At 54.1% G+C, this 13,675-nt stretch overlaps 1 protein-coding gene across 1 annotated transcript in view; it reads left to right on the top strand.

Moving 5' to 3' along the window:
• SGIP1 (SH3GL interacting endocytic adaptor 1) overlaps window positions 1-13,675 on the top strand; it is a 55,633-nt gene that overhangs the window by 26,144 nt on the left and 15,814 nt on the right. Inside the window, exons 8-14 of the mRNA XM_065673101.1 lie at window positions 3,430-3,454; window positions 3,845-3,896; window positions 4,926-5,011; window positions 6,338-6,430; window positions 7,964-8,038; window positions 9,982-10,425; window positions 13,214-13,335. Of these exons, the coding sequence (XP_065529173.1) occupies window positions 3,430-3,454; window positions 3,845-3,896; window positions 4,926-5,011; window positions 6,338-6,430; window positions 7,964-8,038; window positions 9,982-10,425; window positions 13,214-13,335 (897 nt within the window). The remainder of the gene's footprint in view (window positions 1-3,429; window positions 3,455-3,844; window positions 3,897-4,925; window positions 5,012-6,337; window positions 6,431-7,963; window positions 8,039-9,981; window positions 10,426-13,213; window positions 13,336-13,675) is intronic.

Raw genomic sequence — 13,675 nt, 5'->3', positions numbered from 1 at the left:
GAAAGGATGGGGGGAGTTTTGGAGGCTGCAATTACGTGCCTAAGAGGTGGATAATTTTGATTGAGGGGGGAAAAACCCACAGAATCTTGTATTGTGAAACCAAGCTGATTTTGGTTTTGCAAAGTGATGGCCCCAGCAGTCTGGTACACACATGTATATGCGTATAACGTATGAAACAGTGTGATTTTGTGAGGAGATAGGAAATAGTGCAACACATTAAGAATGGGATAGGGAAAGTACTAAGAACTTACAAAAGGGGTCAAGTCTGGGTGCCTTCTCCTCCCCTCGTTGACGTTATTCCAAGCCCCTGCCTGCGGGGTTTGCTGCTCCAGTCACCACAGGGCACTCGCTGGCCCCGGGTGTAGCTGGTGGCTCTGTCGCAGCCGCTGCGGAGGTGGGAGTAGCTGCTCCTTGATGCTGGGCTGCAGCCCTGGGTGTAGGGGTTCTGGAGAGCCTAGCCAAAAATACGGATGTGGAGCATTGGAGCGAGGGCAGAGGAGGCCACGGAGATGCTGCAAGGGCTGGAGCAGCTCTGCTCTGGAGCCAGGCTGAGAGAGCTGGGCTGGGGCAGCCTGGAGAAGAGAAGGCTCCTGAAGGGGAGACCTGAGAGCAGCTCCAGTGCCTAAAGGGGCTGCAGGGAACCTGGAGAGGGGCTTGGGACAAGGGCCTGTAGGGACAGGCCAAGGGGAATGGCTTGAACCTGCCCGAGGGGAGACTGAGCTGAGCTCTTAGGCAGAAGCTCTTCCCTGTGAGGGTGCTGAGGCGCTGGCACAGGGTGCCCAGAGAAGCTGTGGCTGCCCCATCCCTGGCAGTGCTCAAGGCCAGGTTGGACACAGGGGCTTGGAGCAAGCTGCTCCAGTGGAAGGGGTCCCTGCCCGTGGCAGGGGCTGGAGCTGGAGGAGCTTTAAGCTCCCTTCCAACCCAAACCAGTCTGTGCATATAAAGTGATGCTGTCTCTAGCAGTAAACACAGCATGGGGCTGGAGCCGGTGCCTCCCTGTAGAACAGTGCAGACTCTGCTCAACCTGGAGGGCTCAGGGAAAAGCCCTGTGCCAGGCTGGACAGAAGGAACAGTGCTGCTTCCCTGTGTTGGGATCCAAATCCCATCGCACAGAGCCAAAGGGCGCAGATGGAGACATGAGCAGTGCTGCTCCCCAGTACACCGGATCCTGGCAAGCAGCACTGGCCCCTCTGCCCGGGAAAGCACCAGTGCCCTGGGCAGGAGCTGGCTGAAGCAGTGTTGTATCCAAGGGAGTTCCTTTCTTGTCTGAGTCCATGCCCTTGTTCCGGGCTCGTCTCCTCTCCAAAACCAGCTGCAAAGCCCTGCTCCAGCACCACATCCCTCCTGTGCATCGGCCTCTCCTGGACGAGAGCAGTGGGGTGCTGTGTCCATAGGCACTGTCCTCCCCATCCATCTGGGGTGTAAGCTATGGTGCCTCAACTTGAAGACAAGCAGGAAACTGGAGATGCTCTTGTAAACTGGTGCTGGCCGCATCCTCCATCTGAAGCCCAGTAGCTTGGGTCTCACTCCTCGCACGTATAAGTGATGGGGCAACCTGCACCTCGCCATGTACCATATCAGCAACATCCCAGCATATTCAGGCCTCTTTCCTGCTCCTTTTATCTTTCCTCTTACATGGCCCTTCCAGTCTATAGCTAACGGGGCCTGTTAATGACAAAGCGTGTGAATCCTTCAAATGTCCTTCATAATACAAATCTTTTACTTCTCTGTTATCCCTTTATAGAAAATCTCTTATATTCTCATTTTTCATTTGTTTTCTTCCTTTTTCTGCCTTCTTTTAGAGGAGAAGTCCGGTAAGAAATACATTTTTTTGTCTCTCATAGCTTCTTAACACAATCTTCTCTGGTTTGCACGCTCCCCATTTTGCATGTCTCTAGAATGAAACGTGAAATGCAAATAACAAATCCTACTGGTTTGGAAGGCGTGATGTTTGTTTTCCTTCTCCCTTGATTTAACTTGGAGCACTTTACTATGGAGCTAGGCTGGCTTTGCTTGTGCGTAGTCTGGGGGCGTACAGAACCAGGGAATCAACCAGGTTGGAAAAGACCTTTAAGATCACAAAGTCCAACCGTTCCCCAGCACTGCCAAGGCCACCACTAAACCACGTCAGAGTGCCAACCCACACGTCAAACCCTGTGTAGTTTCACCCTGTAGTGGGTGAGGCACATGTCGGAGAAGGTGCCTGAGGGCACGGCTTTACCTGCGCATGTTTTACGTGCATCCTTGCATATCAAAAGATACGAGAAGGCAGAAAACCCCATCGGTGGTCCATGACCTCTGCAGTGCTGCTGTATGCAGTGGTGATGGCTTCCCTGAGAGGATTGGGCTTCCAGTGATTCTAAGCCCAGAATGGGGACATTCATTCATTCCATAGGGTTTGGGTTCCTCAGGGGGCTCTCTGGATGCTGCTCTCCCCCTGCCTTATGCCCCATGGCTACAGTGACACACGGGCAAGGGGTTTGCTCCCACTGGTGGGTGCTGGGGGCTGCGTGGAGGAGGAACCCCCGTGCACTGTGCTCTGCGAAGCCATGATGAGGGTGTGACGGGTGCTGGGGACTCGGGGTGCTGACCTGTTGCTCTCTGACCAGGTGTCTCTTCTCTCTTCCTTCTCGCTGACCGCAGCGGCGCAGCCCGGTAAGCGCCCGTGCTCGCTGCTCCTGCCCCTGCTGCTCGAGCATGGGGGGCCTGGGGGGGCTGAGTCTGTGCTGGGCTTACGTGGTGAGCGCAGGGGAAGGGTGCTGGTGCCGTTAGACGCTGTTGTGTGACCCAGGTGATGGTAGGACCTGGTCACTGTCACCACGGCAAAGTGGGCCCCAGTGATGGGCATCCTCTGTGGCTTGACCTGCATCCTTGCAACCCTCCTGGGGATGCTGCTTGTGGTCCTGGGGTACCCTCACTGCCCATCCTGCTCCCCCCTCTGCCGTGAAGCCCCAGCTCCTATGGTCCAGGTGGGGGTGGTTTTTGCTGTGCACAAGCCCATGTGTGTTGTATGGAAAAAGGGAGGATTTAGATTGCTAAAAAGGCATTATTTAGATCAATCTGCAGCCATGAAACGTAGGATTTGGGGTTTGTGCCATCACCATGGGGTGAAGCTGTAAGTGACCCCTGTAAGCCCCTGGCAGTCGGGATGGCTGTGAATGCAGCATGCCAGGTGATGCATTTTCATGGCTAAAAATCCTTTTCAAAGGGTTTTTTCTGCTCCCTGTGTGCTGGGAGCGAATGGGATTTCACAACACACATGTGCAGCCGGGCATATCTCAGCCACGTACAGTAGATATCACCCAAGACAGGCAATTCCTGCTGCATCTGCTGGGCTGCTTTGCTCCCGCTGTGTCCCTCCTTGGGTGACAACTGCCGTGCACCCGTGTCCCTGTGCATCCCTCTTACCTCGTGTGTTTCTAATTCCAGGGGACGATTAAAAGGAATTTATCCAGTAAGTATGCTCTGCAGCCTTCAGAAACAGTTGTTATATGTGTGGCGGTGGTATTGCGGGAAGGGGGGATATAGGGGAGTGGGTTAGGGTTGCTTTACAGTGCTTCTGGCAGAAATGATGGCATCCAAATGCCTTCCTTGAAGAAGGCCATAGGGGACATCCTCGAGGTACCTATAGAAGCAGCTACCTGGTCTAGTTCTCTACAGAAACAAAATCCAGCTTAAAAACCAGACCTTTTCCTGCCAGGATCCCCATAGCAGGCATGGGATGGGACACGTGCTGTGCGTGGTGTGAGCCTCACACCAACGGGGGGGCCGAGGGGGCTGAGGGTGATGTCTGGGGCAGGTGGTGGAAGGGCTCTAACCCTGCGCTGTCCATCCTGTGCTGCAGATGAGGAGATCACGCGGCCCCGGCGCTCCACACCAACGCCAGACCCTGCCAGGTCAGTGCAGCGTCCATTGGGATCATCATCCAGCACAGGCCCATCGCCCTGATGTGGTCTTTAAGCACTTCAGTGGGCAGCTGCGTGTTTGCACCGCTGCTCAGTGGGAAGAATAGGCCAAATCCAGCATCCCAGCCTGGGTTGGGTTGGAAGGAACCTTAAAGCTCACCCAGTTCTATCCCCTGCCACGGGCAGGGACCCCTTCCACTGGAGCAGCTTGCTCCAAGCCCCTGTGTCCAACCTGGCCTTGAGCACTGCCAGGGATGGGGCAGCCACAGCTTCTCTGGGCACCCTGTGCCAGCGCCTCAGCACCCTCTGGGTGCTAAATTCGCTGGGTATTTACTGCTGGTCCATGGGCTCTCTGCTTGGATGCTGTGTAAATGAGGAATGAAGGGGGATGGATGCCCCAGAACATGGCCACACAAATCCATGCAGAATGGAGGTGCTGATGGCCGTGGCATCCTCGTTTCAGAGGCACAGCTCTGGCTCTCCACAGGAGCAGCAAGGACGTCCTTTGTTAGAACCCACCTTGAGCCTGCTCTTGGGGAGAGCTGGCATGTGTGTGCTGTGCGTATAGATTGATTTAGAAGCCAAATCTCAGGAGCAGAGTGCCCTGCGCAGCCACAGAGCTCGACTCACGCTGTGCTGGAGCTAAGCATGGTCCAGACCTTGACTTGTTTTCCCCCTTTCCCATGTGGTCTGAAGCAATGCACAGTGCCTCAGTGGCTGCTGGGGCATTACTGGGTCCGCACTGCAGTGCTGCAGCCGATGTTACCACTCTGCGCTCCTTTTTCTCTGCCCAAACCCCTGTGTCTTGCCTGGTGCCTGTTAGTCTGGAGCATAAACACTCCCTGGAAACCTCCAGGTCTGCAGTCAAGCACCAGGTCTGAGTGCAAGCCTGAGCCTCAAGGTTCCTGTACCTGAGCCTCAAGGTTCCTGTACCTGAGCCTCAAGGTTCCTGTACCTGAGCCTCAAGGTTCCTGTACCTGAACCTCAAGGTTCCTCTGCCCTTGTCTCCTCATCCCACAGCAAGAAACCCGCGGAGGACCCGGCTGCGCTGGCACCACTCTTTGGGCCCCCGCTGGAGTCAGCGTTTGAGGAGCAGAAGCTGGACGGTGGGTCAGGGACACGGGGGGCATCTCCTGGCAGTGCCCCACGGCTCTGCCATGCCCTGGGGCTGGCTCACAGCACCCTGCTCTGCCTGCAATGGGGCAGCCCTGGTCAGTAACCCCCTGGAGCTCTTAGAAGAGGAGGAAGGCAAAACTAAAGCAGAACACAAAGGGTGGATGAATGTGTTACAGTCACTGCGGGGTCGGGTTTATCAACTCCTATAATGGTTTGGGTTGGGAGGGACCTTAAAGCCCATCCCGTTCCAAGCCGCTGCCACGGGCAGGGACACCTTCCACTAGGGCAGGTTGCTCCAAGCCCCGTCCAACACTTCCAGGGATGGAGCATGTGCAGGTTCTATAGAAACAGAGTATTTAAATCAGTTATTTAATTGTGTGGTCTTGGGGCAGATCCTGAATGACAGCAGCTGACAGATGTTAAAACCACCGATTTCACATGAAGCTCTGGCTACGCCTGTTCACCAGGCTCTGCTGATGTACATCAAAGCGGTGCTGCACACCACAGCATCGCACTGATTTCATTGAAGGAGGACAAGAATGGAGCTCTCTGCATTGCAGCTCCCCGTGCCCATGAAGATGCTATCTCAGTAATGCCATTTCCCCCCAGAAGCAGCATTCCCCTGCACAGGAGCAGGGTGACACTTGGCTCCCTTCCCAGCCTTTCTTTTCCCAAAGCTCTCCCAAGGCACAGGGAGCTGCAGGGCTTGCTCTCCCCAATGAAAAACCCCATTCACCCGCTGGAGCGGTTTGTCCCCGGAGAGTTCTCCTCCTCCTGGCTCTGCTCAGCTGTCACGAAGTGGCCGCTGCCCCTTGTAGCCTGGCTCTGTCTCGTCGTCAGTGATGCCAGTTCATTCTCTTAATCAAACCGTGCTTGTGCGCACTTCCCTACACGTAGCTCCCCTCTCAGTAGTTTAAATGAGATATAAAACGGGGTTTTCCCTCCTACAACCCCTGTGAGTACAATTGGATCCTTTCCTTTTAAGACCCGGAGGTTTTTTCAGCATATCCTAGAGTTCCTCATGATTTTTGCAATTAGTGCAGTGTCTCACTTAATGCAATAAGCCTCCAAATACATAAATGGCACCGGTTTGTTTGTCAAGCAGCGTGAGTGTCAAACTAATTGCACGTTTAACAATCAGGCAAGCCTGTAATTATCTGACATTACAGAACCCCCTCTGTCTTTAACTAATGAGGAGTTGCTGTCACTATTTAGCTTCCCCTCGTCACGCGAGTGTGTCTCGTCTCTGTGTGCTGGTATTTGTTGGACTGTTGGGTTGATCATCACCTTTACATGTGTGCCTGTTTATTTTCCAGCCACTATAGATCAGCCTGAGATATGGGGTTCGGTCCAGCCCGTCAACACAAGCATAGAGTCCCCAAAGCTACCGAGACCTTTTCCAACTGGAAGTAAGTGACCGTGCAAGTATCAACCAGAAATTCCTCAGTATTTACAGAAACTGAATCAAAGCTTTCACTTTTCCTCATCCAAATTCCTGGAATTGTGCAGGTTTTAATCATGTAGCAGGTTAGAGGGTTTCACTTCCCCTGGCTTCAGTGATGATGGTGGAGGAAGGACACAGGTTGGATAAAGATGGGGGAGGGATGGTACCCAAGGTGGGGGGGATGATGCACAGCCTCGCTGGGGAAATGTGCAAGGTGGAACATCTCCAGCCAAGGCAAGTGGCCTGCATGGAACCAGGGGTTAAACCCACCCTGCCCTCGGAGCAAGGAGCACCTGATCCTTCATGCTAATGATCTGGTTATTTAGGTTGGAAGCACCGGTTTCTCCAGGCAAACAGCTCTAAATCCCTGGTTTTCATTGGAACTTTTCCCATTGCCTGGCACAGCTGGGGGAATCACATCTCCTCCTCCTCCCTAGCTGCGAAGTTATTCCTTCCTTGTTCCCCTGCTCATTTCCCCCCTTACTAGCAATTAGCACAACCCATTTTGTGCCAAACCCATCCCCAGCCCTGGTGCTGCTGGCTGCCAGTGCTGATGTGGCAAGGTCAAGGCAATGCCTGCTCACACCATGAGCTTGCCAGGGGAAGGTGATGCTTGTGACTGGAATGGTTGCTTCATCATAGAATTATGGAATGGTTTGGGCTGGAAGGGACCTTAAGGATAATCTTGTTATAAGTGAGACAGGGACACCGTGCTTAATGGTGCTGACCTGCATCTAGAAGAGGAAACCAAGCCTCCAGGTGTTTAGAACTTGGATGCTATTTACATAGCATCCTTAGACTTTATGATCTTAAAGGTCTTTTCCAACCTAGTTGATTCTGCATCTGCTTTGCCAAAATAGCCCTGTAAAGCAGCACTGGGTTAATTAGCCATGATGTTCCCCTCCCACATGAGCATCCCCGATTCATGCGGGATGAGCACATGAGGAACGCGGAGGCAGGTATGTGCCTCAGAGGCTACGGGTTTTAATTAAAATGGTAATTCAGGGTTTTAAACCATCAGTACAATCAAAGACTTAAAAATGAAAACCAACAGCAACTAAAACCCAACAAAAAAGCCAGCAGTGATCGTCTGTTGCTCGGTGCTGCCAGATCCTCCTTTCACAGCAAACCTGCTGACAGGAAACCTGGAGAGGGGCTTGGGACAAGGGCCTGTAGGGCCAGGCCAAGGGGAATGGCTTGAACCTGCCCGAGGGGAGACTGAGCTGAGCTCTTAGGCAGAAGCTCTTCCCTGTGAGGGTGCTGAGGCGCTGGCACAGGGTGCCCAGAGAAGCTGTGGCTGCCCCATCCCTGGCAGTGCTCAAGGCCAGGTTGGACACAGGCGCTTGGAGCAAGCTGCTCCAGTGGAAGGGGTCCCTGCCTGTGGCAGGGGTTGGAGCTGGAGGAGCTTTAAGCTCCCTTCCAACCCAGTCCATTACAGGATTCCATGATTCCTAATGCACCCCCACTGAATCTTTCCCTCTCTCTGCTCTTTTTGCAGCACCTCCACCACTCCCACCGAAAAACATCCCGGCCACGCCGCCACGCACCGGCTCTCCTCTGACTGTGGGAATAGGTAAAAGCCCAGCACCGCACTTTGTGCCATTCCACAGCCTTGGAAGCCTGATCCAGGGGCTGCTCTGGGGGCGGGGGGTAGTGTCCCTGCGGCTGAGTTTCGGATGCAGATTTAGCCCTGGTGCATCCTCCTTCTTCTGCATCCATGGTGCTTCAGCGGATGCTGCAGTCAGGGTGATGCTTTAGGACTGGTGCTGAGATGCCTTTAACACCCAATTTGGTGTCATACTGGTGAAATTAATGTTCCCTCTTCCCCAGTGCCTTTGGAATGAGTCTAATTTCTAGATCAATTTCATTTCTAGAAATGAAATGCAACATTAGCCTTAAAGTCCTGCTCAAAATTGGGAATAAAGAGAGCCCTGTTACTACCTGGAGCAGCACTGTGCAGTCCGCTTATGAAATAACAGGGTATGCAGTGCCTGCCTGTGCTGGGGGATAGCTGGTCCTGCCCTCCCCAATTCCTAGTGCTCTCAGGGATGGTGGGAAAAGCTCCCTGGGGCTGGCAGAAAGAATGAAACCTGGAACCAAGGACAGCCTGAAAGAAGGGTTTGAAAGATGATGTTGAACGCTGCAATAGGACATAAAGTGCTTATAAGCATATAATTCATGTTGCTGGCAGGGTGCTGTCTGTTGGAGGGGCTGGTCTGGGGAAGGAAAGCGTGTTCTCAATCTTTGTGTAGGCACTGTATGGGTACAGACCACCTCATTGCACCCACATGTACTGAGCACCTTGGGGGGTCATCACCATCACCATGAAGAAATTCCCTGCTCTGAGCTGACTGCTCTTTCTGTCAGGATTTCATTCATGCTCCGTAGCTTGATTTGTCCATGTAAGCAGCCAGGCTGGCAGAGCGTTCTCCTACAGACATCAACCAGAGCAGACGTGATGCCCAGCCATGTGTTGTGGTTTACTTGCTGGGGTCTGGTTTGCTGCACACGTCAGCCTGTGCATCAAGCAGAGCAAGCAGCAGAAGTCTCTTTCCCCTTGTCTTAGCAAGACTGTATTTTATCCCTTAAATGTAGAACAGCAGATGGCTCCCCCCAAATGCAGGAACAGGGGTGGGATGCCAAAACGAGGAGCCCAGAGGGCACGTTAGTGTTATCCATATGCACATGGCTGTAGCAGGGCCATGGTCCGCGCTCCATCCTTCCATTCAATCTGTGAAACACAAAGCAGTGGGCAGCTTTCCTGGTGTTAGAGAGCTGCCAGATCCCCAAGCTCCAGCCCTTGGGGAACATGAATGCAAGAAAACAAGTGAAGGAGGATCTCCCTCCTCTGGGTGTGTAACACTTTGCTGATGAGCCCTGTCTCTGTGATGGTTATGAAGTTGGATAGGAACAACAACATGTGGTAGCTCAGTGAGCAGAGCCCTAAAATACCCTTATCTGCTGCTGCTTGCAACTGAAATACATACACCTTGTCTGCTTCCCTGCACTGCATGCCCAGTCCTAGTTCTTGAGAGTGTCAAGCCAGCATGTTTAAACAGATATATTTAGATGTATGTGTTTATAAATAGATATATTCAGGGGACTGTGCAAGAGCTGAGTGCATAAGTCTAATATCTGCTGATAATTCAGAGTGATGATAATGATGCAGCAATATCATTTGGATGATACAGAGCGAAGGCCGAGAGCCAGCTCCAGACTTTGGGATGATATGGGACTGGTGTGTGTGGAGCGATGACGATGAGGAAGTCTTGGCCCGGGGTGCATGCTCTCTCATACAGTGTATGTATTTCAGTCCAGTGTGGTCCATTCTACATGGCACATGATGTGATGCAGAAGCTTTCTTGCACATGAATTATATTCCCTGGCAGCTTATAAGAAAAGGTGGTTTTAAAGCATCTCCTGTAGGAAGTAGCTGATGTAGAGCCCCATAGAGAATAGTGCGACCACAGTGCTCTGGGTTCATGCTAAGTGTAAAATCAACTACTTTGACCACAGGAGGGGACCAGACAGCAGCAGAGCTCAAAGGTGACAAACTCCCGTCCATCAATGACTTGGACAGCATCTTTGGCCCCGTGCTCTCCCCCAAGTCTGCTGCTGTTAACGCAGGAGACAAATGGGTCAATTTTTCCGATCAATCCCCGGAAAGCGCCACTCCGGAGCGGACGCCCCGGGACAAAGCGGGGTCCCCGGCAGCGGGCAGCCCGGCCGGTGCCCCGGCAGCTGAGCCCTCGCGCCCGCTCCCCTCGCCGCTCCACCTGGAAGAGGCTCCCAAGAAGGTCTCGGAGCACCTTAAGGAGGATAACTTGGAGCCGGTCGCCTCTCCCAAAGATTTTGGGCTGGGACAAAGAGCGACCCCGCCTCCCCCTCCGCCTCCCACCTACCGCACGGTGGTCTCCTCACCCGGACCGGGCGGCAGCAGCGGCACGGGCAGCACCAGCGGTACGTCCCGCGGCCTTGGCTGTGCTTCGGGGTGGCCGTGACCGCATCCGTCATCCCCTTCCCGCCTGGTTGTGCCTGTGCCGGGCGCCGTGCTCCCACCCAGCCGTCTCGTGCTTCCGCGTCCAGCGTCTGCACTCTGCCTCCTGTGTCACCCTCTCCCCTGCTCCTTGCTGCGTGTCTGATGGTCGGATGGGTCTGACAGCCTTTTCCCAAAGCTTCCCTGAGCTGTTCTTCCCACTTTTGCTATGCACATAACCCCCACCATGCAAAATTTGGCTGTTGCTGCAGCTCCATCCTAAGTAGGCTTCAGAGTGAACATAGGTGGAAACATGTCAGGTGAATGATCTGAGCAAGCCTCACACCAAGGGGGGTATAAACCTATTGCAGATGGATGGATCACTGCATTTGGTCACCCCAGGGTGGCAGATACCAAATAACTCAGAGGCGGCACAGGTCTGAATGGTGCTTGGTCACTCAATCGTGAGAGCTCGGGTGTCCAGCCAGCTCTGGAGGAACAGCTTCCAGGGTGAACCTCTCACCGGGGCAGAACCTGAGCAGTTCATGCAGCATGGTGCTGACTGCCTGGCTTCGCCTGCTGAATTATGAATGTCTGTGTGCCCATCAGGGCAAAGGAGCTCGCAGGGGTCAGCTTACACAGTGCCCACGGTGCTTGAGGAGGTGCAACCTGATCGTGCCACTTTAGAGGCTGACCCCAGGGCACTTTCTGTACCAGTGAAGTGTGACGCTCAAATCCCATCCGCACCAGAAATCCCGCATCCATGAAAAGTTCTTTTCTGGAGGATTACCCCTGCAGATCCATGCAGGCAGTGGTGGGAGACGATGGGTGTGTTGGGTGTCCAACCGCTGTCATCAGCCTCGTGTGAGCTTGAAGGCCATGCTGTTGCTCTGAGGGCTTGCCACCTCCACAGATATATGTAGGGTGCTGGGGCCATCCCCCTGAGCGTGGCTGTTGCTGCAAGTGTGGCTTTGCTTCAGTGGTGATGTCTTTTCTGTGCTGGGTCGGTGGGGTGGGTGAGCGGGACAGGGACTGACTGCTGGGGCACTGGTTGGAGCTGAGACTTCTCCAGGAGATTGGCAGCAGGAAAGAGCAAGCTTCTTCCCACACTGCTCCCCACCTCCGTGCCAAGTGAGCCAGTGCCATGTGTGAGCAGAGATCTGCAGGATGCAGATGTGCCGGTGGCTCCGGATGGATGGAGAAAACCCACTTGGCGAGGCAGCGCTGCCTGTTTGGGAGGATCCATGTGTCTTCCCCAGGAATCATCTCCTGTCTGGTGCGCTTTGCAGCCCACTCACACCTCAGCCTTACCCAGGACAGCGGGCTCTAAAAATGCAGTATTGAAATCCCCTATCAAAATCAGGGAAATCTTTGGAAAGCTGCATCCTGTGGCAGCCAGTCTGGATGCACAGCGTGGATCCAGCACCGTCCTGCTCCTGCCCTCTGCACCTTTCCATGACCACCGTTGCTGCACCCTTCCCTGGGCTTTCACATGCCAGGGAGCAGAACCATCCTAGGGCACCTTCCTGCCTTCATGTCCCGTGGTTGCCTGGGTTCCTGGGTGTCACCAAGGGCTGGGACCAGCATGGAATCATCATAAAATGCTTTGGGTTAGAAGGGAGCTTAAAGCTCATCCAGTTCCAACCCCTGCCACGGGCAGGGACACCTTCCACTAGAGCAGCTTGCTCCAAGCCCAGCATCTAAGTAGGCTTCTGATTCATGCTGGTTTACAACCGGGTGTCACAGTTTCTTGTTGTAGAGGCTATCTAGAGGTAGGTACATGGGTCTCCCAGGGACCTTCACTACCTGAGGTCTAAACCTCCCTGCATGAAAGCTGAGGTCTGGCAGGGTTTTGGCTAGCTGGTGTCTGCTTCTGAGCTGGAGCAAAGGGCACCTTTGAAGCCTCCACCTTCTGACACTCGTACAGTGCTGGTAGTTGCTTTCCCTGAATAATTCCTGTTTTGTCAGGCTTTCACTGGGATATGGAGGGAAAAGTTTACACTCGGGTTCCCAGGTTAGGATTCTAAATAAATAAGGTTTGAATTTTGGAGCTGTGCAAGTGAACAGCCAGGATTTACTGTCTGAGCTTACCTGGGGGGAGCTGCGGTACCTGGAGCAAAACAATCTGCTGAGCATCCTCTTCAGCATCGGATAGCGCTTCTATTTGACTGCAGAAAGTTCCCCTTCGCAGCAAGGCAGTGGCTGCTGGGAACCACAGGAATCCCAACAGCAGCACCCTCTTCTCTGAAACACTTCCAGAGGGCTGGAAAACACATTAAGCTTCCAGGAAATCTGGTAACCCTGCTCTTCCACTCTTCTTTGTTCAGGCAAAGCTTTACCCCTCTGACCAGGACCCCTCATTGCCATGGTGGGGGACTGACCCTGCTCACTGGCTCTGACACCCCAGGAGCTGGGGCATCAGCATCAGTTGCTGCAGGGGTGAGGCATCGTTTTCCTCCTGCCCATGTGTGGTTCTCAGGAAAGCCATAAGATTCCTCCATTACTTTTGCATAGGGATGCTGGCTGAGGGAGTCGAGTACCCGGCACAGACGGGCATTCCCTGTGAGAAATCCACTCGCATCAGCAATGCCAAAAAGCAATTCTCCATGCTGCTGGTGTGGAGCAATGATCCATGGAAGCGTGTGCAGCGCATGTGTGAGCACCCACACCAGCTCCTGCGGGACAGACCTCTGGTCCCTGCACCCAGACGGGCACGGGGTGGGCAGCTCTGGGTCCAGCCTGCAGCGCACTCACAGCTCTCCTCTGTTGCAGGTTCCTCGTCCCCGGCTCGCCCCAGCACGCCGCTGGCTACCTGCAGCACCCCACCACCGCCACCACCCCGGCCCCCCTCCCGGCCCAAGCTGCCCCCCGGCAAGCCCGCTGTGGCCGATGTGGTATGTTCATGGTCAGGAGTGTGGTGTGCACCGGGAGGGCTGGTGGGTCTCCATTCCCAGCCTGGTTGCTGGAGCAGAGCAAGGCAGCTCTGGCTGTGCTGGGAAGGGTGTCTGGCTAGGGGAGGGGGTGGCCATCACCATAACGTGCTGGCTGGGCTGTTGGGTTCTGTCCAGGCTGCTTCAGGTAAGTTATAGAGGGTGTTTATAGATATAAAGTCATTGCAGAATCCCAGCCTGGTTTCCTGTTGGAAGGGACCTTAAAGCTCATCCAGCTCCAGCCCCTGCCACAGGCAGGGACCCCTTCCCCTGGAGCAGCTTGCTCCAAGCCCAGTCCAACTGG

Source organism: Lathamus discolor, chromosome 3, assembly GCF_037157495.1.
Source record: "Lathamus discolor isolate bLatDis1 chromosome 3, bLatDis1.hap1, whole genome shotgun sequence".
In the NCBI taxonomy this organism is placed as follows: Eukaryota; Metazoa; Chordata; class Aves; order Psittaciformes; family Psittacidae; genus Lathamus; species Lathamus discolor.
Note: the sequence above shows the minus strand (reverse complement) of the source record. Positions and strands in the feature narration are given on the sequence as shown.